Raw genomic sequence first — 26,265 nt, 5'->3', positions numbered from 1 at the left:
ATGTAAAATAAACCTATTGTCCCATACACCACATTTAATCCATGCAGTTATATAAAAACATATGATTCCACTGTTTAATCGTGAGTGAATGCAAAAGTAAAATTACATTATAATAGCAATAACTATTACATTATAATAGCTTATTATTATTATATTAAATCATTATTAAAATAATAATACATATAGTAATAGTAGAATTAAGTCGATTAACATTGTTATAATTGTTTGTTTTGTACACTTTGCCTAAATATGAGGGTCCATTACATCCCCGTTAAGCTTTACGCTCATGCTTCTTTCACAAATCCACCATGCCTATATTGATGTGGAGTCCAGCTGTCTTTTTTCCCTGTAGCGGAAACATAGTTATCAAATTTTAATAGACCTGATGCTTTAGGGGAACCGCTTCACAGAGTAAATCACTGTCATTCTACATGTTCCTGTGGTTCCCAAACAAGCATTCTTCTTAAAGATCCTCTGACATGGCCTGGGTGTCTCACTTCCCTTCCTTTGTTTCTATCTTTTTCTCCTCACAACTAGACTGTTTGCTTACTCAATGTGTGGACATTGAATAAATATTTAAAAGTCCACAGTGGATTAATAGTCCCTCCCACACATCCAGTATACATGGACATACACTTAAAGACCAGTCAGAGGAAACATGAGGTAGACAGTCCTTCTTTTACATATCAGCCTTTGAAAATATCAGAAAAAATAAAAAATAAACTTTTTAGAACTTAATTTTAATTCCTAATAAAATGCCATCATACAGATCAACCAGATCAAATTATATCATGGGAGCCAGATAGATTGATTGAATGATTGATTGATTTTGTATTTATACTATTAAAAATACTTATTTAAATTATTGTTTGTGCTTTGATTAAAATATCTTAAAACATTTGTTTACAATCATTGAATCAAACAATCATTTTTGTTTGAACTCTGAACTTAATTTGTTTAAATTAAAATAAAACAAAAATCTAACAGATGTGACAAATTAAAATGATATATACAGGGTTATGTAGGAGATGCTGTATATAGGTATGAAATATTCACAATCATTCAAAAGTATGTCAGTAAGATTTTTTTTAATGAAAGAAATTAGCTTTTGTATTTATCAAGGATGCATCAAATTGATCAAAAGTGACAGTAAAGATATAATATTTACAAAAGATTTCTATTTCAAATAAATGCTGTTATTTTGAACTTTCTACTCATCAAAGAATCCTGAAAAAAAGTATAACAGTTTCCACAAAATTATTCAGCCGTTTTCAACATTGATAATAATAATAAAGCAAATCATTCTTGAGCACCAAATCAGCATTTTACAATGATTTCTGACAAAACCATAACAATATTTTTTTATAATATATTAAAATAGAAAAGTTATTTTAAACTGTAAGAATATTTCAAAACACTACTGTTTTATTGTACTTTTAAAATAAAAAAAATAAAAACCTTAATTAACCCAAACTTTTGAACAGTAGTGTATATGTATATATATATATATATATATATATATATATATATATATATATATATATATATATATATATATATATATAAATTGACTAATCAGTGTTTAGTCATCTTTCCAATACATCTAATGGTAGCTAAATTAAATTGAACAAACTGAACAAGTGTACGACATCCGTGTTGTTGATATTTGTTGTTTCTAGTCAGCATGATGTGAATGAAACTGTGCATCTTTTCCAACTTCAGTGCCACAGCTGGTCTTCCACCTCTCTGCCTTTCTCACAGTGACAACTGTGTACTCACTCCCTGGTGATGGTTGGCATGCATGTCGTAGTGATACACAACAGGTCTCACTTGCCACGCTGTACCCGCAAGCTCACAAAATCATGCACTTGTATGCAGACAAATAATTTCAATTTATGTTTTCTCATCAATGAATACTAAACACAGTACATCTCATTGTGTTGAGGCTGTGGTTTATCCTGCCCTGAAGGAATCACCTCTGTATAGCATCTGAATCACAGATCATTCATTGTACGGATCATTCATTGTTCGGCACATTCATTGTGTCAGGGTAGAACAAGGACAATATAGGTCTACTGTGTGGTGGGAATCTGTTATCCAGACCACCATTTTACTGTCTTTATCTATCCATTATTTCCTCCCTTCCAGCCATCAATCATCCTTAGCATGAAGCATTTAAATATGTTGTTGTTTTCCATTGACCTATGACTAATCCATCTGATTACTTTTTTAGCTTCCTCTGGTTTCACTGCTTTGAATATGCATAATTTAGATCACATGAAAACATATGCGGTCTGATTTTTTGGGAAATACCTGTTAAAACTACACTAGAATTCACATTTTCTATTGGTATCTGTTGTTCTGACATGCCAAAGTCTCAGTGTTCCACAGGGACACTGAAGATTTATCTGACTCATCAGAGTCGCTCGGTTCCCCATCTTCAGGCGTGGGATACATCGGGTCCAAGGGAATTTCCCCAGGCAGGTTTGATGAATATCTGTATTCCCCCTCAAATTGTAGACTGGGAGTTTCTCCAAAGTGTGTCTTTGGGCAGGAATACAAGAGGTGTATTCAAGAACACTGTGACACCTCTATGACTTTGTTTCCCCCTCTTATTTGGCTTGGCTAATTTTTTTCCCCCTTGCTGCCGCATGCTTCAGTTCTAGAGTCAATTTTCTGTATACCAAATGATATATAAAGTTACTAAGAAATATACAGTAAACCTATTTATACTGTATATTTTCTTTTTTACCCTTCTGCAATTTAAAGATGAAAATTTTAAAGACTTTAGATGTAACTTGGACTCCAAATTAAAAAAAAAAAAAAAAAAAAAAACGTGAACAAAAAATAAAGTACATAGGTCTACAAGGAAAAATATTTTCCCAACATTGTCCGTGCATGGCCTGTTTTTAAGTGCCATTTTTTCTTGATAAGTATTATTAGACTGATTGTGGAAATTCCTCAAAATAATAGAATAAAACAAAGAAATTTTAAATAAAACATAATAATATTAACTATAAAGAAAAGGGATTTGACATGTACCTGTGATAAAGGGTGAAGACTTGACCTGAGTTGAGTAGAACAGATTTGATTTGAGTTTAATTGAGTTGAGTTGGTTTGAGTTGATTTGGACTCTGCGTGAAAGACTTGAACATACCTGAAACCCACAATACAAAAATCTTACAATGTTGGAAATTAGCATTTTGTTTGTATATTTATTTATTTTATTCTATTTTTTGTTGTTTTTGCTTGACCAACATATGAAGTCAAATTCCATCTGTTAAGTCACTTGGTCCTGTTGTAGATCTAAACCTCAACATCACGCTTACATTTCTCTCTGCTATAATACTGCTTCCTAAATGTTTGTAACAAACTTGATAAAGCACTGTTTCAAGAGATTGAATTTGCCCAGTGTCATAAAGTTCAATCATTATCAAGTATGTCAAGTAAAAGAATCTTTTAGATAACATAACAGCAAGAATTTGATTATACAAATGATGGTGCAAGTGCAAATAATGGTGCAAGTGCAAATAATGTATGTGCCATGTTGTGTGAGAGCTCCTGCAATTGCTTGACATCCGCCCTTAAATGTTAATAAAGGTGCCATGCATATTTCAGTGATATAAACACAAGCAGGTGAAGCTGGGCTGAAGAGTGATTTATTTATAAGGGCCTATCTTGTAAGCGTGGGGTTTACAGGGGGCCGTCCTGTTTGTATTTGCACATGTGTGTGTTTATGTCAGCTTGGGTGCAAGTGTCACTGTGTTGGTGTCTGAGCGGAGTCTATGTCTGACTTCAATTGGCTCCCGGAGGCATGCTAAGGGCGCACAACACTCACAGCTCCACAGTTTACTCAAACACACAATCACGCGACATAAACAGCGGCACTACCGAGGCGAGCTCGTGTGTGTATGCACGGTTCCTCCGGGAACGTGAGATTTGATAAGAAAATAGGTAATTTTCTCTTTCAGAGAAGGCAACAAAAGACTTGTTTGCTTGAAAAAAGTGCCCCACAGTCCCACAAGAGAAGTAAGTCATCCTGCATCATACACAAGGGAACTGTGCAATGATAGTTTGCATGCTTTACATGCTCGGTCATGTTGCCATGAATATGTTCACTCATTTAAAATGACCTCAGACAAGACAGGTAGGTAAATTGTCTGCCCCAATGGATAAGAAATCAATTGTAAAACGAAAAGACAAGTTCACTTACCTGACAGCTTCTGAAATGCTTGACTTTCAGATGATGGAGAGAACATAAGGGGGATAGAGCGAACAAAAAGACATAAGAGAAAAATTTAGGATTAATGAAAGAAAAAATGATGGAGGAGCATGGAGGAGCTCTTGTGTGGGAGATCCATAGGTTAATGATTTAAATTAGGGTCACCACAACAGGAAATCGCAGATGACTGAGGTGTCATAATTCATCATAGCCGCGCTCAGTAATGCAGTGTAGGAATAGGATATGCAGGAAAGTCAGCCTTTCTTCCACCATGACCTCATACTGCCAATGCGTCTCACCACAAGACATACTCTCCGCCATTTAGACCAGAGAGATGATTTGTCAGTCTCTCTCGCACAAATGCGCCCGCACGCTAACCAGCAGCTGGTGCTAATACACCTCTTTCTGTCACTATGTGCCAGTTTCTTGTCATTTGTGCAACTATTCTTACCACAATTTCTGTTTTCCTTCTCCCTCCCTCCATCTACAACCATTCTGTGAGAGTCAAGCTGAGGGTGCAGTATTTAGCAGAAAACTTTCTGCTCTGTTTTTGCTCTCTGCTGTATTATTAGGACCTATAAAGTGGAACAAGGGTAAACTGGGACATGAACTGGAGACCTTTCAAATGAGAGGAGAGACTATACATTTTTTATACTAAACATTGTAATTGATTTGGATTTTCTTCCATTATAAGCATCTTTTTAGCTTGTTAGAGGCACTTTGTTGTATTATGGAAAGTTTGGGGACAATATCCTATAAATCTGTCAGTGGGTTCTTAAAAATAGATTGAAGGAGAGAGTGCCAACAACTTTCCACGGTTCATTAACAACATTACTGAAACAAAAACAATTGAGGGTCACAAAGAGACATAAACACAAGCGGATAATGCAGTGCATAACGTGTGGCACTTTGTCAGGGTTAGAGAGGACCCTCAGGGCTGCAGTATACAACTGAGACTGCCAATGTTAAGACAGGGTATCAATCCAAGAGCCTGGATATCGGAGCATTGTCTGTCAGCAGATATCAAGTGCACTAAATCTAAGATTACCAAATTAAGAGGAGGCACTTAAGTGGGGTATTTATTAGACACACACACACACACACACACACACACACACACACACACACACACACACACACACACACACACACACACACACACACACACACACACACACACACACACACACACACACACAGGGGTTTACATGTTTTATGGGGACATTCCATAGACATAATGATTTTTATACTGTACAAATGATAATATATTCCCTACACTAACCCTAAACCTGCCCAAGCAGAAAACTTTATGCAGTTTTACATTTTCAAAAAACTTCACTTAGTACGAATTATAAGCTGTTTCCACAATGACAAGGATTTAAGATATTACCATCTTTGTGTGGACATTTTGTCCCCATAACGCAGCTGGTTTACCAGGACCACACACACACAATGTATATACATTACATTATCTATTAGACACACACACACACATAAGAAGTCTGAGACCGCCAGTGAAAATGCATCTAAACCTTTGAACTTTTGATTTAATGCATTTTTATCTAATTGAATTAATAAGCACAACAATTTGAGGTAAAGGATATTTTAAAATTTTTAATTAGTTTTACATTTTTTAAAACATCAATTATTTTAAAGGTGGCATGAAACGGAAATTGCGATGTTTTTTTCTTCCCTAATGTGACGTTGAAAAAAGTTGTGTACAATTTATTAATTATTTGAACTTTCTATTCATCAAAGAATCCTGATTTTTTTTTTACACAACTATTTTCAACATTAATAATAATCAGAAATGTTTCTTGAGCAGCAAATCAGCATATTAGAATGATTTCTGACGGATCGTGTGACACTTAAGACTGGTGTAATGATTCTGAAAATCCAGCATTGCATAACAGGAACAAATTACATTTTAAAATATATTTGAATACAATTTTTTTTAAAATTTAAATTATTTCACAATATTACAGTTTTTACTGTATTTTGAATCAAATAAAGGCAGACTTGGTGAGCAGAAGAGACTCTTTTTTAAAAACATAAAGCCTTCTTACTGATCCTAAACAGCAGTATATATATATATATATATATATGAAAGATGAATGTATTAAGAAATACATCAAATATAGTATATATTTTCTCCTTAATATGTACTGTTATTACACCTTTATACCAAGTTCATACTGTACCAGGTGCAAGAGAAAAAAAAGGGAAAAAGTAGATAATTTTAATTAGTTTTCACTTCACTTCAGTATGGACTAAAACAGTGTGAATGTAGTTTGAGATTGAGATACCTTTGGAAAGCACAACAGCAGATAAAGTGAAGTGAAGACACCTGCGCTCTTGTGCCAACAGTGTGTTTCTGTTCAGTCACACAAAATCTGCGGGAAAGTAATCCGTCAAAACAGAGCACTCTTTACTGCTCATTAAAACACATTCCAGAACATATTTAATTTGTTATGCTAAATGGATGTAAAATAAAAGCTCTGTTACCATGTACCGGTCACTTCCTGGCATCCTGGACACGTTAAGAATTAATGAGCTCCTTGTCATGTCCTTTCTTTGAACTGCAGATCCTTTGCATACATTCCTACACAACTCATAACTATAAGCAATACTTTTTTTTTTTTTTAATGAAGCTTTATTTGTTTGCATTCTGAAATGAATTAAAAGAATTAAAAGAGATGAATTCCGTCTCTCTGCTGAAGTGCAAAACCCAATGGAGAGGAGCATCAGTGGAGTGCAGATGGAGCGTATGATTGTCCTGCGCATAAAGGCAGAGAGAGCGGGAGACTACAGCAGACGAGCGCTGATCCTGGTCCTCGACTCTGTGTGTGTTCATTCAGGGAAAGCGCTTTTGGCCCACTTACTGACACACACGAGTAATGATAGTGTCAGTGGACTCGGCTCATTCTATCACTCCCTAGTTCCCATATACATTTCCCCCTTCACCTGTATCTAGCTAAACTAGTTTTACACCGTGAAACTAAATTCTGATTCTAATTGTTCAACACAAAAATATTGTCAGAATATTTAGGTTGATTTTACATTAAGCACATCCTGATTTTGTAAAGTCACATTCCTTGGTCAACATATTTTGTTTAATTTAACTATTTTGTTAAATTATCCCTAAAATCAGAGGGTAATGATAGGTGAATAACACTTATCTAGAAGCACCTAAATTTGACATAACTTGTCCCTCAATTGAAATCCAAAGGTTTATCCAGGAACATGTTGCACTTGGTGAGATCAGGTTTCTGATTTACATAAATGTGAATTTGAGTTCAATTCAGGAAGCTAAATTGGAGTGTATGGACAATGAAAGCATTCTGAGGAATGCAGTGTTGTTTTACGTATTGGTCCTATGAACATGGTCCTATGAGGAAAGTACATATGAAAGTGAATTGGGGATCGATAGATTGTTTAATGTTTCTTTTGGGCTCTTATGCTCATCAAGGCTGCATTTATTTGAGCAAAATATTGTGAGAACAGTAATATTGTGAAATATTTTAACAATTTTATATAATAATTTTCTATTTTAATATATTTTAAAAAGCAATTTATTCCTGTGATAGTAAAGCTGACTTTTCAGAATCATTCCTCCAGTCTTCAGTGTCACACAATCCTTCAGAAATCATTTTAATATGCTGATTTGGTGCTAAAGAAACATTTCTTATTATTATTACTGTTACTTCATATTTTTGTGGAAATTATGATATACTTTGTTAATTATTATCTGATGACTAGAAAGTTCAAAAGAACAGAATGTATTTGAAATAGAATTTTGTTAATACTATTAAATATCTTTGCTGTCACTTTTGATCCACCGACCCCAAACTTCTGAATAGCAGTGCTTATGAATTTATTGTATATTAATTTCTGCTGTCATTATAAACATAACCTATCTTGTTCTTGTACTCTGGAAAAGTTTCATTATTATTCATTAAGCCAGTTTGTCTTGAAAAACTTTCTTTAGACATATTGCAGTTACATGGATTTCTTTTAATTCTACTTAAAATCAAATTTAAAACGTATTGTTTTCTACCTCACTTTAAATTCAGTTTAAATTGCGGAATTGAAAAAGCATTATCAATTCAATATTTAACAAATTCGGCACAAATATCACTGTCTATTCAGCTAATCTGACTGAATTGAGACAGTTAAGAACCTTGTTGCTACACTATGGTTTTGATTTCACTTTTCAACAATCAAGTTAGTAATAATTAAAAATGGCCAACTCAAAAGAAATACACAAACCACTTGCAAATCGGTTATGCAGTGGAAAAGCTCTGTGTGAACAACAACGTGAATCTGTTGTCGCAGTTGTGCTGTTGCTTCTCTTATGCATGCGGTGTGAAATGGGCCACAGGCTATAAGAAAGGAAGACAGAGGGGAACATTTTGTGGATGAGGACTCTAAAGTGTGTGTATGTGTGTGATGGCTGTTGGCCAGGTCCAGTAGAGTAATGGAGCAATTGATTTGTTGATTGACCCTAGTGTCACTACGGACACTTTTTCTGTTCGGCCACTGCGTTACTTTTATTTTCATTTTGGCCACACAAACCGAGACCTACAGCCACCAACCGCACTATGACACACTGTATAAAAGGAGCACGACAAGAGAGTGAGACTAAAGAACAATCGCATCATACTCTTTAGCCAGGAGATATAAGGGGAAGAGTAACCGACAAGCAAAGGCTTGAACTGACCTGCTATGAAGAACTACAGGTCCTTCTCAAAAAATTTGCATATTGTGATAAAGTTCATTATTTTCCATAATGTAATGATAAAAATTGAACTTTCATATATTTTAGATTCATTGCACACCAACTGAAATATTTCAGGTCTTTTATTGTTTTAATACTGATGATTTTGGCATACAGCTCATGAAAACCCAAAATTCCTATCTCAAAAAATTAGCATATCATGAAAAGGGTCTATAAACGAGCTATTAACCTAATCATCTGAATCAACTAATTAACTCTAAACACCTGCAAAAGATTCCTGAGGCTTTTAAAAACTCCCAGCCTGTTTCATTACTCAAAACCGCAATCATGGGTAAGACTGCCGACCTGACTGCTGTCCAGAAGGCCATCATTGACACCCTCAAGCAAGAGGGTAAGACACAGAAAGAAATTTCTGAACAAATAGGCTGTTCCCAGAGTGCTGTATCAAGGCACCTCAGTGGAAAGTCTGTGGGAAGGAAAAAGTGTGGCAAAAAACGTTGCACAACGATAAGAGGTGACCGGACCCTGAGGAAGATTGTGGAGAAGGACCGATTCCAGACCTTGGGGGACCTGCGGAAGCAGTGGACTGAGTCTGGAGTAGAAACATCCAGAGCCACCGTGCACAGGCGTGTGCAGGAAATGGGCTACAGGTGCCGCATTCCCCAGGTCAAGCCACTTTTGAACCAGAAACAGCGGCAGAAGCGCCTGACCTGGGCTACAGAGAACCAGCACTGGACTGTTGCTCAGTGGTCCAAAGTACTTTTTTCGGATGAAAGCAAATTTTGCATTTCATTCGGAAATCAAGGTGCCAGAGTCTGGAGGAAGACTGGGGAGAAGGAAATGCCAAAACGCCTGAAGTCCAGTGTCAAGTACCCACAGTCAGTGATGGTCTGGGGTGCCATGTCAGCTGCTGGTGTTGGTCCACTGTGTTTTATCAAGGGCAGGGTCAATGCAGCTAGCTATCAGGAGATTTTGGAGCACTTCATGCTTCCATCTGCTGAAAAGCTTTATGGAGATGAAGATTTCATTTTTCAGCACGACCTGGCACCTGCTCACAGTGCCAAAACCACTGGTAAATGGTTTACTGACCATGGTATTACTGTGCTCAATTGGCCTGCCAACTCTCCTGACCTGAACCCCATAGATAATCTGTGGGATATTGTGAAGAGAAAGTTGAGAGACGCAAGACCCAACACTCTGGATGAGCTTAAGGCCGCTATCGAAGCATCCTGGGCCTCCATAACACCTCAGCAGTGCCACAGGCTGATTGCCTCCATGCCACGCCGCATTGAAGCAAAAGGATTCCCGACCAAGTATTGAGTGGATAACTGAACATAATTATTTGAAGGTTGACTTTTTTTGTATTAAAAACATTTTTTTTATTGGTCGGATGAAATATGCTAATTTTTGGAGATAGGAATTTTGGGTTTTCATGAGCTGTATGCCAAAATCATCAGTATTAAAACCTGAAATATTTTAGTTGGTGTGCATTGAATCTAAAATATATGAAAGTTTAATTTTTATCATTACATTATGGAAAATAATGAACTTTATTACAATATGCTAATTTTTTGAGAAGGACCCGTGGATGATAGAGTGAGTGGAGAGACCTGAAAAAAAAAAACCATGTGATCAAGGGTGCAAACACAGCAGACTTGTGTGAAGAACCGAACGGATGGATCAGAGTGAATCAGCGAAAACACAACCTCTTTCTGAAGGTCACTGCAGGTCAATGAGCGCCTGCTACAAAGAGTGGGCAGTGAAGGACAGGCTGACAGATACATTCATCTCAGTCATTTCATAATACTAACTTGATGACTGACCACACTTTCTCTCCAAATATGTAGAAAAAATAATATAGACACATTTTATATTTGGAAAAGACACCGGTTACACTTTACACTCATTTGTTAACAACAGTTAATGCATTAGTTAACACAATCAATATATTTTGCTCATAGTTACATAAGTTTTGTTGGTGGTAGTTCACAAAAATACAATTATTCATTGTTTGTTCATGTTAGTTCACAGTGCATTAACTAATGTCAACAGATTAACTTTTGATTTTAATAGTAAATGTAGAAATTAACATAAACCTGTATAAAAAAACGTTGCTGCCTTAAAGTACAATCAACTTGGTTAAGTAATTTCAACTTAAATGACATTAAACTAACTTTAATAAAATGAGTTGAATCTTATATAACAAAAAGTTGAAAATGCTTAACTTCATTTAATGAGTTAAAGCCAAGTAAAATGTACTGTAACGGGGTTCAGATGTTATAGGCACTCGAAAAAATGATTCAAGCCCTTCTTAGAGGTGACATTTAAATCTAATTAGCTTTATTTAAATATATCTATTTAAGATCATATGTGTAAATATATTTAATTGGTTTAACTAAAAATGTATTAATAGCTCCACTCAAAAAAAATATTCATTGGATGAACTCAATTAAGTTGTGGGCAGGATTTCCATCCAATAAATATATGTAGCCCCAACTCAAACTGAGTACATCCATTCAACAGAATGTAAATCAGTTAGCCTAACTCATTTGTAATAAATAGATGCAAAAGAATAAAAATGAGAGAGGCTAGCTTATTTTTATCAAATACTTATTACTAACCAGAATTACTTTATTTCTGTCAGACGTCTACAAAAGTTTTATTGAGAATTAACAGGGTTACAACTCTATGTTTTCCATTTGAAGTCACCATAACAGTGATCAATGATTCCATTAGTTGGGCTCTTAACTCTTATTATATCTATTGTCTTTTTTGGCTGCTGTGACAGTGTGTTTGTTAAACACATTTGGAGCAGCAAAGAAAGCTAAAGCGAAATGAGATCAGCTGATGATGGTTAAGGGTTGATGGTTTTATAATCATCATGATGCAGACTGATTCACTGAGGTATTTTAATCTAACAATTGTGTTTTTTTCACAACAAACCTTGTGTTACTGCAGCATGAGATCAAGCATTATTATAAAAATAAGTTTGAAGACTTAAACTAATATGATTACAAAAAATCAGTTTCTGATGACACACACAGACATCAACAATCAGCGTATGAATCTCAACAATGGTGACAATCACAAATATTTAGATAAACAGATTAATTCAGAACATCACTGAAAAGCTACTAATTCACAACAAATACAACAGCAAAAAATAAAAGTATTTTAAAGTAAATAAAAAAAATATTTAGAATCAAACAAAATTATAGGACAGTTCAGCTGCATAATTTATTCATGTTGCAATGCTGGGAGTTTTGTACTATGGTGGTACCCAGCATGCATTGCAGCAAAGTACTTTTGATTGTCACCATTGTTGAGATTTATACGCTGATTGTTGATGTCTGTGTGTGTCATCATAAACAGACTTTTTATGTTCATGTTCGTTAAAGTCTTCAAACTTAGTGTTATAATATTCCTTGATCTCATGGTGTTGTGAAAAAAACGTGACAACATAATTGTTAGATTATAAAAACCTCAGTAAATCATTCTGTTTCATAATGATTATAAAACCATCAACAGGCATCAGCTGATCTTATTTCACTTTAGCTTACTTTGCTGCTCCAAATTTGTTTAACAAACACACTGTCACAGCAGCCTAAAAAGACAATAGATATAATAAGAGTTAAGAGCCCAAACTAATGGAAACACTCACTATTATGGTAACTTTAAATGGAAAACATAATGTTAAACCCCTGTTAATTTTCAATAAAACTTTCGTAGACATCTGACAGAAATAAAGTCAGTCTGGTTAGTATTAAGTATTTGATAGAAATAAGTTAATCGAGTCACTCGTTTATATTCTTTTTCATCTATTTAATACACATTTAGTTAGGTTAACTAATTTACATTCTGTTGAATGGATGTACTCCGTTTGAGTTGGGGCTACATTTATTTATTGGATGGAAATCCTGCCCACAACTTAATTGAGTTCATCCAATGAATATTTTTTTTGAGTGAAGAAGGAGGCGGGGAACCGGCGAACATTTAAACAATTTAATAATAAAATAAAACAAATACAAAAACAAAAGGATCCACCAGCAGCCCCTCGCGGACGACTGCTGGCTACACAAAAGGGAAATCAAACACAACATAAAATCAGTCCTGTTCCTCTCTCGATCTTCAGCGTCGTCGCTCCTCCTTTTATGCTTCCGCTCCTCCGTGAGAGATGCGAGACCGGTGCGTCTCACAGGTGACGTTCATTATCACTCACGTCCCTCGGCCTCGTCCTGCTCGCCACACATACTGTACATTGTCATAAATTATAAATCATATAATTTTTTTTTTTACAGTTTATAAGATTAATACATGTTGTATATGTATTGTTTATCAATGACTAATGTTAACAAATTAAACCTTATTGTAAAGTGTTACCAAGACACCATTAGCTACAAGACGTCAGTTTACTACTTTATTTATATTGGCTTTTTGAGCCATGAGCCAACATAATATTAACAGTTTATTTGCTTTTTTGCAACATTTTTACAGAGACCATTGAGGGGGCAGTAAATCAAGAGGAGGGAGAAAGAGAGGGGACTTTTTTTCCAGAGCAGAGGCCATATTTTTTTTTATCCATGAAGGATAATTTACTGTTGCACTGTTACCAGGATGTCAATCATTCAGCTGATGCAGCTTTGAATTTATGACTTTCTAGAATATTTGGTGAAAATGTAATGTAATGCAAAATAGTTGACATTTAGAGTGAACACTGATTTATCTAAACTGAGGGATGTATAGATTGTACAGTGTACACGCCTAAATATACTGTATAACCTATGATCTACGAGATTTAAACCCACACCCCCCAGATGAGCACTGTTACTTCAAACCATTTCTTGAATTGAAGCATCTTATGAGCAACATCTCAAGTTTCCAGTTTATTGTCATTTAGCGCTTATAAGTATTCTGCCCATGTGCTGAACTAAATTTTTTTTTTTCATGAAATGAGACATTCAGAGCCAACATGTTTCCATCTGCCTCACAAGAGAGAGGAAAAAAACTGTTTTTTTTCTGCAGGGCCCCAGTGTTTACCTCACCCAAAGCCAGAGGGAGTGCCACGTGCTCACTGTTTAACTGTAGGCTGTCAAGGTGAGACATGACTGACAGGAGCTCTTTCCACACAGTAATTGGCAGAGTGGCAAAGTTTGAAAAATTCAAATCTTCTGGCATTTCATCGCTCCATTTTCATAATCAGGCACGGCTCGACATTAGGAGCCATTTGTTTGTCTGTTTGTTTGTTTATTTATTTGTTTATTTTCGGGTGCACGAAAAACTGAGGGGGAAAATCGCTTGCGTTGCAGATTTTCTCCCTGTGATAGCATGTTTTTTTCGCTTTGTCTATTCAGCACACAGCGTGTCAGCGCGCGTTTGTGTGTGTGTGTGACAGCCGGTTGTGCAGCAGCGAAGGGTCGCTCACTCACCATCTGTAAATTGCTTTTTTTCAGCGGGTCGGTGCAGCGCCGTGGCTCCGCTCGGTGTGTGGAGGGAGCCGTTCCGCAGTAATGAGTTTGTCGGCGTTTGGGGGATCGCGCACGGTGCGCGCCCTGGGTCACTAATTCAATCCTGAGAGCGTTCTAAATAATTATTAATACCTGCTAAGCGTTAATAGAGCTTCACAGGCGATTCATCAAGCTGTCGATATATTTTAGGGGTTGCGACATTTTGTGTCTATGATTTCAAACACGGCCAATAAACGTGGTCAGCGTACACACCTCTAGAGGGGGGCTAATTATTGCAATCTGTCGAAAATTACCATTAAGAATCAAATTGTTAAATTTGTTTTCTTTTTGACAACCAATATTTTGTATGATGGCATAGATTGCTTCATAGATAATCAGTAGGCCCACGTATAAATGTCGTTTAGCTCTGAAGTGCCCTCATGTGTGTGTGAAGTGCATTGTGTGTGTGTGTCTGTGTGTGTGTGTGTGAACGTGCGTCTGCCTCTCTTGTAAGCTGAGCCATAGAGACGCTGACTACAGGGGAATCTCATCGGCAATGCAGCCTAGACGCCAAAGAACTCACTACCTTCCTCTCACTTCCTACTTGCCTCCATCTCTTTTCACCGCTTTATTAAATGAACCTTGGCCTATGGCTACCAACGTGCAAGATCACATGTGTGCCTTTTGGTACAATACATTCATCAATGCACTGTCGTTGATTTAAAAAAAAGAGGAGAAAAATGCATTAAAGAAACAAAAAAATGGTATTGTCATCATTCACACTATTCAAATTCACTGGTGCATTAAGGAATTATAATGAATAAATTCAAATAAATACACACGTGCTATTAAAACAAAAACAGTGTGACTGTCAGTCAGGTACATGGTCGGGATGAAGTGATGGCTGTCACACACATTGTCTCCTCTGACACAGCAGAAATGAGAGGAAGTGTGGGGGATGGGATGGGTTTGAGAGAGCGCACTGAGACTGGGATGCTGCCAAACTGAACAAGGACAGACAGCATCTCAGTGGCCACCTCTTGCTCCAACCAAACGTGGCCTGTTGTGTGCATAACACGGAAACATGACAAATGTCATGTTTAGCAACTCGGTGCATGTCAACCAGGCTGAATTTCTGTTTGAGAAAGATACATGCAGGCCCTCTCGTCTTCTGCTCTTAATAGTAAAAAGTAAGAAAAGTATCAATGTCAGTGAAACCTTCACAAAAAGACAGTGGTAAACAAAAATGCCCCCCCCCCTGGGCTGCACGGTCAAAAAAATTAAGATATAAAATAGTCAAGTGTCTCTAACCGTGAGACTTATGGATGCTTGAGGGAAAAATGACAAACTCTTCAAATTCGGCATATAAAACTGCATCCATAGTTTTATATTTGCAAATTTTTCGGTGAAAAAAAATTCCTTCGAAAAGTAAAGAATATAAATGACATGCTTTTCTTTAATCAATCAGTTGAAATTCTAAGTGACTATTCCTGTATGATTCTGGCAAATATTCCAGACAACCCTCTTCAGAGAACCTCTTAGATTTCTTTGGCCTGTCAAATAGATCTGCTACATTTTGTCTGTTTATTACAGACATACAAATGCACAAAAAAAGCACAATCGGCATGGAGAATGATGGCATCAGAGAGAGAGATGCCGACCACAGTGTTTCCCCCTTGGTTTACTTTAAAATCACTAAACTGCATCAAGACCAACCAAGTCACACCATTCAAGAAGCAGGTTTCATTATTTCCAATATAACCTTCATAAAAAAGGATGCCTTAATGTAAAAAGGACAAATGACACTGGACAGAGAACAGGAAAGGGGCAGAGCAACTCTGAAAGAGAGTTATACTGACATTTTGGTTACAGCACTGTGTAAAAAAATCAGAACATCTAGGATTTCCATTAATCTTAATATGCTTGTTGAAATAGCTCATAAGTGGCAGGCAGGTATGATGGAGAGCAAGTAATGCTGCATTTCACCCACTGAAACATAATTAATGAACTTCCAATGGGTTTCAAAATGCCAATGAATATATTGCACTTGAATGATATATAATATTATGATCAAACAATTAATTGATCAAGCAAAATGGGTTAAGTGACACATCCAGTTTAGCCTTTGAAACAACAAGTGCAGAGGTCAGAACACTTAAAGAAAAGCTAAAGTTCAGCCACCAAAAGGCTGTTTTTATTTTCGCACTGAGTATTGAACCGGAAACAGCATGGGGGGATTAGAATATAGACTCTCACATTAATCACGTCAATCTTGTTTAGTCTTGATCAAAGTATTAAGTAGAAAGCTGTTCATTCTAATATAATAATATACATTAAGAAACATTTGGTTTACCATAATTGGGAGTAAGAGAAAACGAATAGGAAGATTTGTTTGTGATCACAATACTTTAGTTTGGCTAGGTCTGGATAACCTGGAACAGTAAATCGCGCTCCCAACGATACAGCCTACAGAAAATGAGAGTATAATGTTTGCCATTATGAAAATGTAATTGATCATAATTTCATAATTTTCGCCTTAATATTACTACTCGGGTAAAGTAAAAATTGATTGCGAACAATACCACAAAACTTTTAATTAACCCTGATTAAAAAATTAACATTTAGTGCCACCCAACATTAATTCATTCTTACTGTTTCAATTTCATGAGAAGTTTGCGAGCAATACAACAATAATAATAATAAAAAAAATATTTGCTTTAATCTTTTAAATAATAGGCTATTTAAACGTGTAAAAAAACGTTTAATGTAATAAACGAATGTCACGTTGTAAGCATTTGTACACTTAAAATACATCTCTATTCCGCATAAGAAGTATTAAGCCTTCATCATAGTTCATAGAATTATAATAAATTATTGAAATTAATTCATTTTGTATCGTAAGCAAACATAATAACAACAGTGGAACGTTTGAAATTGTACTATTTACTTTTCAACATGCCTAATTTACTGGGACACGGACAACGTCTATTTTCCCCCTCCGTTATTTCGTGCATTATTGTTATTATCATTTTTTTTACCTGATATTTTTTAAGCCTAATAAATTGTGAAATCTTTATAACACTTGTATAGATCACATATTTTAGCTTTGAAAAGACACTTGTTGAGTAAGTAGGAAACAGGCTGAAGCATTTGACAGAAGTTTTTATTAAACATTATGAAAACAAGATTCTGAACAACATTCCATTTCGAAACATTTTGGTTTGGACTTACTGACACGTAAGGACATTTATATTTTCGATAAATATATAGAAATTATAAACTATGTACAGTTTTTTTCTTTTTTTCCCCATTTTGTTATTTATTTGTTTACATAAGACAGCACACAGGACAGCACATGTGGTTATGTAACCTTAAGCCGCTGTGCCTCAAATTAGACCAATAGACATAGAGATTGCTTCATAACGAACTGCATCATAATTCATAATTTATCCCCAAAAATTAAATCAATGTTAACAGCGGTTTTCATGTGAGAATATCAAGCAGATCATAACCCAGGTAGAGGAGCATACTTGAAGACTATTTGTGGAGTCTGGTCGATAGATTTGTTAGGGAACTAAGCATACACAGGTCGGAAAGAATTTGAAAACGGATAATTTACGTGCATTAGATAATCCACTTTGGCAACTTTGTTCCTTTAGCCGGGACCAGATGGGTTATATTTCAACCTCAAATGATCACGATCAGATGCGCACGATTACTTTTAGCCAAGTTTGCACACAAGTCTCTCTGTTATTTTTGAATTATTTCAGCATTTAATCTACCTGTAGTGTAACTGAGGGTCGGAAGCCTATATCATCATCACAATGATGCAATGCAAAATAATAGGCAATTGCTTTATACAGTATACTACAGTTTTATTATGTCATAAAAGTTAAAACAACCCTTACAGCCTTATTAACGAGGGTTCATATTTGAAGTTAATAGTTTTGTCGTTTATCATCCCGGCCATTCAGAAAAAAAAAAAACTTTCTTTAGGAGATAGTTATTTTTGATATCCAAGTCTAACCAGTTTTCTTTACCTTAATTTATTTTGAAGTACAAAATTCACATAATCAGAGCTTCTGTTAATTGCTTTCGAATTTGGTGCATAGAATATTAGCAGCAACTAAAGTCCTTGTGTTTATATGCACTTTCGACGATCGACTATGTCCACCATAACATCAATTTGATTAACACAGAGGAAAAGAATTGTTATATAAATCCCAATTATTTGAATCGTAGTGCAGTAGGCTTCCTTTGAAATTGTACATATTCAATAGAATGAGAATATCTTTGTCATTTGCATGCTACTACATACAAACATCGTATTGAGACGTTTTAAATAACCAAGCAAAAAGGACTTTAAAAAGAAAGTTAAATTAACACACACCAATCGACCTCTACATATGTACAAGTGGTAATAAATAACTCTGGCTCAGTTCGGTTTTGTGTTCTTATTCAGTACTTTTAAAACAATAGAAAAAAAAAAGATTTCATGTGAATACGCAGGTACGCATGAGGTCCTTTACACGGGTTGTGTCGAACAGAAGAAACGAAAGGAACAAAATGAGAGAAGAGAGTGGTTAAGGGCCATGCTTTTCATCCAAGTGCTGTATGGGGAAAAGAGAGAAAGGACCTGGCGCGTTTGGAGTACCATACATGTCCCGCATGCAGGATTAGTAATGCAGACATGAGCAATGATTGAGGGCCTTCAAAGTTCACAAGCCCCCTCAACCTCAGTTCATGGCTGAGAAAAGTCAAGGATGTATTGCTATCTCCCTTTCTTGCTTACAAGTGTTTTAATATTATTATTGTTCATTTCAAAGTTCCTTCACAAGCTGAAGTTTCGTTTCCAGTATTTTCTCATCGCCATTAAGACTCGTCAATCCGTTAAGACAAGAAAAATAATATGAAGGAAGCGGCTGTATGTCTCTAAACATGTCGGACTTTGCAGTTAGCCTATTACTAAAAAGACAAAGGAAAAATACGAATTTACAGAATCCAAAACTGACGGGTCTTTGGAGGTTATGAGTGATCCCATGTTTAGATAGGAGGTTTTATGAAGTAGAAGGGTCCGTGCAGTATCTGTGGAAGATAATCCTAACATCACACTAACCTTAAGACTTTTATGGTGCAGTTATACACAAATAATGGGTGAAAACTTTAAATACGGCACTGTTTTGTTAGGCTCTTAAAAATAAAGGTTCTTCAGTGTTTCTTTTCAGCACTTTTAAGTTCAGCAAAGGACTTGACCTTCCTAACAATAACCATTTTGGCTGTAAAAAGTGAGTAGCCTAGTTATTTGGAGAAGGAAAAGTTCTGGATGTTACAATCTGGGTTCTCCAGATTTTGGTTCTTTAAAGCACCAGCACATAGCTAGATGTTTCTCTAAATAAAATAAGTATTTGTGGAATTTAAAAAGGTTATCCTATGGCATCAGACTGTAAAACCTTTATTTTCATGAGTGTATGTTCTAGAACGGACATTGAGTATTTAAGAAAATAACTGCAAATAAGATTCACACTGAAAATCATTAAAAAAAAATGTAGCCTAAGGTTTAAAAAACGAATACGTTGTTGTGGGACAAAGTCTTTAACAAGAATCACTCTCACATGAAGAATTCCGTGGAAGTGTTTTTTCCGTGAGTGCCGTTTGACGGGTCCCGAGTGTTGCCGCCTCCGTTGCCCCCGCCGCCGCCGTTAAAGGTTCGGCTCGCGAGCTTCTCGTACTTCTCTTTGTACAGGTCCCGCTCTTTCATGAGACGCGACACGTCTTGCTTGAGTTGCTCCACCTGGCTCTGGAGCGTGCACTTTTCGCTTTCGAGCATGTGACGCTGCTGCACGCGCTTGTAGCGGCACGACTGCGCGTAGCCGCGGTTCTTCAAGGTTCGCCGTTTCTGCTTGAGGCGGATCACCTCTTCTTTGCTGAAGCCTCTCAGTTGCCGGTTAAGCTCGCGCACTGTCATGCTCACCAGCTGCTCGTCCGAGAAGCGGTCCTCGATGCGCGCGTGCGCGTGGTGGCCGTGGTGATGATGGTGGTGGTGGTGCACCGGGTGGTGGTGACCGTTCGTGGGCGCCGAGAGATCTTCGCCGACGTACTGCTGACCGCGGAATCCCTCGTAGGGCTGGTGGTGGTGATGATGGTGGTGCGCGTTACCGATCAGTGCTTCCACTGCGTCCTCGGGCGTCAGATTGAGGGCCTCTGGACTTATGTGATGCTGATAGTTGGGAATCCAGTAGAGATCGTCCAGCTGCGGCTTGCCCGAGGAGCCTTGGGTGTTGTTGTTGTTTCCATTGTTGTTGTTGTTAACACCATTTACGAGGTTCTGCCCAGGCTGAGATCCGGGACTGGGGGCACAGAAGCTGGGCGAGGAAGGCACCGAGGAGCAGGGCGTGCTGATAGGGGTGGAGGACAGCGAGCCAGGGGGCAGGCGGTGGCAATAGCGGTCGGCCTCCGGGGGCTCTTTCTTGACCTCAAACTTCATGAGGTCGAAGTCGTTGACATATTCAATAGCCAAAGGGCTGTTGGGCAAATCTGCGCTCATGGCGAGATCGGTGGCCATGTCAGTCCATGCGACACCTACCCTAACAGCCAAAGCGACACCCGTGGGTTTCACTGGGATTATGATGAAGGTGAATGATGAAGATGAGTGGCCAGGATTTAATACATAGGCACGAGCTTCTATTTATAGATATACGTATGCCCATGCATGTAAATGTACGCATATACACCAGCCAGTTTGCTTCTTGTTGACAACTTATCCCAGGTCAAATTCACACGTTAATATCACTGGCCAGGGCGGCAGAAACTTGAGACTCGTGAATTCAAAATCACCAACCTGACTCGTCCTCGCTTCACAAAGCAGAGAAATCGTCCTTTGAGTAGGCTATCAGAGACTTCAAATATCCTTCTTCACCTCCGTGTTTTGAGTCCACTCTAACTGGAGGCAACAAAGTTTTAAGCTTTCATGGGAAGAAAGCGAAAACTTTCCTCACATTTCGAGAATAGTCCGCCACACAACACGCGCGCGTCAAGTTCAGAAAACGTCAGACTTCACCTCGAAGTCCACAGGAATGATGCTGCTGCTGCTGTCGCTTTTTACACAGTCACTAGCAAACGCTGTCAGCAATGTGTGACAAATCTCAGAGTAAGTTCCTCTTGTGGGACGCTCCAGCGCAGCCCGACGTAGGATAGGGAATTCTGGCTACTCAATTCACCTCCTTCCGTGGTCAGTTTTGAAGTTATATGGACTGCTGTCGCCGTTGCTTTACGTTTACGGCTTGAGCTTATTGTTTTTGCTCTGTTGTCCACCGCTGACACGCAGTATCACTGAAGCACTGAAAGGGGCAATGTACCACTTTATACACATGGCCCATCTGAGCGTCCAGCCCAGAGAACGGAACCGACCAATGGGAGGAGGCGTAGCAGTAGACATGCATATTCCTACAGCAACGCCTCTATGTAGCAGCTGAGGCGAACGCGCAGCAGCTGAGAGCGCGGGTAAACAGGTGTTTTTCACGCCCCCTAGCGACGCCTTCCCTGCAACCGCACGCTGAAGGCGAGCGCGCCTATAGCACAGCTTGTCTTACTTAAAATATGATTATTTAGAAAAAAAGCAAACGCTACTAAGATGTTATCAACACAGTGTTTTAGAGATGACTTAAAAGCACATTTATAAAACGGATTGCACATTGTAAAATATCTATGACCAATTTAATTTTATATTTGATAGAAATTAATTAAGACAGAAATATATTTAATATGGCTATGCTAATTAAATTATGAATTATATTTAGCCTACATTGATTTAAATAGTTCATCTTTTCACTCCAAAACTAAAAGGCACGAGTGTCTCAAGAGCAAAATTAATAGACATGTTAGGAAGGAAAACCATGCACTTAACTCTTACTAATTTATTTGATCATTTTAAATAATGCAAATGTGCTTTTTTAAACTATATTACAGCATAAATCAAAAGTAGGCCTATATTAAACTTACGTATTTCACATATCATCATAGCCTTTCCTTTTACAATAATTATTTAGCCTATTAACAATTGTTCAGAATCCAGGATTCAACAATTATAAAAAAAAAAAGAAAATCCCTTGTGTGTTTTGACAGACCGTTTAAAGTTAAATAGATTAGATAATTATGTATTAAACTGCATATTTCCTCCTAGATGTGGCGTAACCCCGTGAGCAGCCTTTCAGCGTATTGATCTGATAGGATAACACACACGCAACTTTCCTCCCCGCTTATGACCTATAGGCGGTGATGAACTCAATAACGCGTGATCCAGCAATAAAATCAATCCACATTTCCGCCGGATAGGGAAAAATGCGCAATTTGTGCGGGTGAGTTAATTATGATCCGTCACGCCATTGCCAGCCACGCTCCGGATTTCTTTCGCAATTAACCTCTAATTGCATCTCGACTCATCTGCGCGGATCGACAAATAATTAAGCCCCACGCAGCGCGCGCCTTCATCACCACAGCATATGTCTTAATCAGAGGAGCCAGTCTCGCGCTGAAGGAAGTACCCAAAGAAGAGGGTCAGTCTGTGCGAGGCCAGGTCCTTATTGCAGTGTAGCCTAAGTATCCCAAGGAATATAGGCTATATCAATATCAGATAGGAGAGGCAGAAAAACATGAGGAGACTTAACTATGTATTTGACAGGTCTGTACAGTCAGATGCACTGCTCAGTAAAACATAAATAAAACAAAATGTAATTTTAACTGTTAAAGATTGTAAAAATGCTACAGTAAAAACCTGTTAACTGGTTAACAGCAAGTTCTCTTAATACTGGAAAACTGTAATAGATCTAACCCTACATTTCATGTAATTTCTCAGTAAAATACAGTTAAATGTATTCTTACTGGAAGTAAAAACAACAAATGATCTTATAATTTACAGTGAATTAGTTTGAACGGCCACACCCACAATTCACTTGTGTGACCACATTTGATTTTTTTTTAAATTTTAATAATTGTGTATTTTTTTTATCATCATTATTATTGTTTTTATTACCAGTTGTGCACATTAGGGAATTATGTTAGTGTTGCTTGTGCTACACTTTGATCCATGTGCCTTTTGTAACTATATATACATCCAGTTTTGTAATATATATATATATATATATATATATATGTACAGTGTGTGTGTGTGTGTGTGTGTGTATATATATATATATATAATATACACACACACACACACACACACAAGTATCAATATCAAAATGGAATCTGCTACATTATTTACTTCTTACTACATCTGAGACCTTTGCTAACTTTATGTGACATGTTAAGACTTTCTTTCCAGGTGCCAATGAGTAAAATACAGACAGGCTTGAGGCTCAAATCTGCTAACGGAAGGAAAAAAGAAAAGGGAGGGGGGGTTTCGCGGTGCTAAGAGGACGGGACAAATCATATCAAGGTATTTGAAGTTTAAGGTGCGCTAAGTCATTATGGGGGTTTTATCAAATAAGCATGAGTGGACCCCAAAGTCCAAGCTAAGCAGTCCGCTTTGAAAATGCCACATTTAAGAAGATCTGCCATCGTCCATTCAAGTGAGCGGAGATGGGTGGGTGTGGATGTGGCCGAGGGCTTGAGACATAAATTTTGAAGTCAGGGCTTTCATTGTGCCTTTGCATATTGGGAGTTAGCTGCTTGTGCAGTTCTACCGATTTAAGCAAAATGGACATCAGCACGTCCAAGGAGAAAGAGTATGATAGTTTGAAAGAGAGAAGGGGGGTTTTGACTAGATATGTGCGAAAATGACTGAAACGGATTTGTCCGGTTAACCCGTCTTTAGCCAAAATAGTTGAGAGGTGCGAGGTGGAGTAGGGGGTTATCGGAAGCAGGTTTGGAAAGGAGGTTTTTGTAGGCCTCAAAATCTCACAAATGCCCATTCAAAGACTCAGCAGTAATCATTTGACTACATTCAAACTTACAAGTATACAAACTTCTCTGAAGTTCTCAGCAAAAAAAAGTGAGTTAGAAAGAGCTAGAGGACAGAAAAGAGCATGTTAAGTGTCAAGTTGGCATGAAACGGAAGTTGAGATAGTCTTATCTTCCCTATTGTGATGTATATATATGATTGAAACAGCTTCTCAATTAGGAAAAAATGTACTTGATTTTGTTCATCAGGAATTGATTGGATCATTTGCTATTGCTGTGATGTCATGCGAGTGACAGGTTGTCCCGCCCTCGCGCCCGTAAACACATCATCAGAGAAGAGATGTCGTTGCAAGAGGAAGATATTTTAATTAAAGATTACAAGAGCACATGAATTAAAAAATATATAATGTGCATGGATAAATCGTTTATAATAAATATTGCAATATTCCACCCAAAAAACAACAATTGCCGATTTTGATTTCATGGTGACTTTAAAGAGTAGGAAAAAAGGGGAAAAAAAAGAGCATTTGATGGATTCCTTCTAGTAACCCCCCCCCCCCCCCCCAAAACAAAAAAAAGTATTAAAACTTGGAGCTTTAGCAATGGAAAGGAAAAAAAACACAAAAAATGGCCAAAAAGGTTAACAGAAATGAAGCCCAAACAGAAAGATGGGAGAAAGCGAGCCGTATGAAAAAAGGACTGAAGACAGTTATACTAATGACATCTTGCCGTGGAAGTATGATCTTTATTGATGGGTTGGACTCTTTGCTGAGCTGTAACAAGTTTGTCTTTTTTATGCCTATAGGCGATCTATTGAGTTAGAGAAAAATTACACTTGACCTTTCATTCTTTCCTTTTTTCTCATTCGAGTTAGATTGTCCTCGGAAAAATGTGAATGTGTTTTCCTTCCTTCTCTCTCACTCCCCTCCTCGTTCTCTTTCACATGCGCTTTTACTAAAAATTGAAATATTGATCTTAATTAGAGTTTGCCGAGCTCAGCAGCTCGCGTTGAGCTTTGAGACAAGCGGCAGCAGACATCTGTCTAAGGCACTTACATCCTCGCCGTCAGAGCGAGGGAACGAGAGGGAAAGGGAGGGTGAGAAAAGAAAGAGTGATTGCTCCATGAATTTCTCTTTCTTTTCCCAAGCAGATAACAGAAACTGGTATGTGACCATAGTTAAAGAGCATCATGAATACGGATATAATCTTTTCCCGGATGCCATCCTGTACAAAGTATTAAGTTAAAGCCACCTATCGTTTGGCATCTATGGGTTATGACTTTACTGTACAAACTTCTCAAGGTCTTGAGTTCTGTGGTAATTCATTCAAAGCAGTGAAATGTTTTCTAAATGAAGGTTAAATATTCTTCATAATTAAGACTAATCAGGCATCTCAGTGACTGAATGAATGAATGAAGAAAAAACAACATCAAATTATTTGAGAAACTTTAATAGATGTTTAAAAAAAGTACTTTGTCCTTTGTTTTATTTATTTAAAAAATAAGTACAAATTGAGCTTACGTTGAGGCACTTACAAAGAAATTTAAAAGCAGAAATTTGAAGCTTATCATTTTATAAAAGCATTACATGAACTTTTGTGTTAAAACATGTATTATTTGAGTTGTACAGTTGTTTAAATTGAAATTTTAATGGTTATTTTAGTATTTTAGGCATTACATTTAGGCAACAAAGTTGTAAAACTGGACTTAACTTTACACAGCTATGGTTAGTAAGTGAGAAAATCAAACCATGTAACATGCATATTCTTTGTCTTGTGGCTATATTTTTTAAACAGTGAGTATTTTAAAGTTTACCTACACTTGTAAAAAATGATATGACCAATAAGTAAGACAACATATGTTTTTACATTGCTTTGACTCTTAAAAATAAATTAAGCAATTTTCAACTTTTTTAGCAAGTTATACAAGATTCAACTCATTTTTTAAGACAGTTTAATGTAATATA

At 37.0% G+C, this 26,265-nt stretch overlaps 1 protein-coding gene across 1 annotated transcript; it reads right to left on the bottom strand.

The window, feature by feature from the left end:
• Positions 1-17,546: 17,546 nt before the first annotated feature.
• On the bottom strand, positions 17,547-21,731 carry mafaa (MAF bZIP transcription factor Aa). Its single transcript, XM_077198581.1, has one exon. The coding sequence runs from the start codon at positions 20,964-20,966 to the stop codon at positions 20,013-20,015; it is 954 nt and encodes a 317-aa protein (XP_077054696.1). The 5' UTR covers positions 20,967-21,731; the 3' UTR covers positions 17,547-20,012.
• Positions 21,732-26,265: the final 4,534 nt, after the last annotated feature.

Source organism: Siphateles boraxobius, unplaced genomic scaffold, assembly GCF_051911475.1.
Source record: "Siphateles boraxobius isolate OS27281-9 unplaced genomic scaffold, OSU_SipBor_1 41, whole genome shotgun sequence".
NCBI lineage: Eukaryota > Metazoa > Chordata > Actinopteri > Cypriniformes > Leuciscidae > Siphateles > Siphateles boraxobius.
The sequence above is the reverse complement of the archived record's forward strand: the minus strand, read 5'-3'. Positions and strand labels throughout refer to the sequence as shown.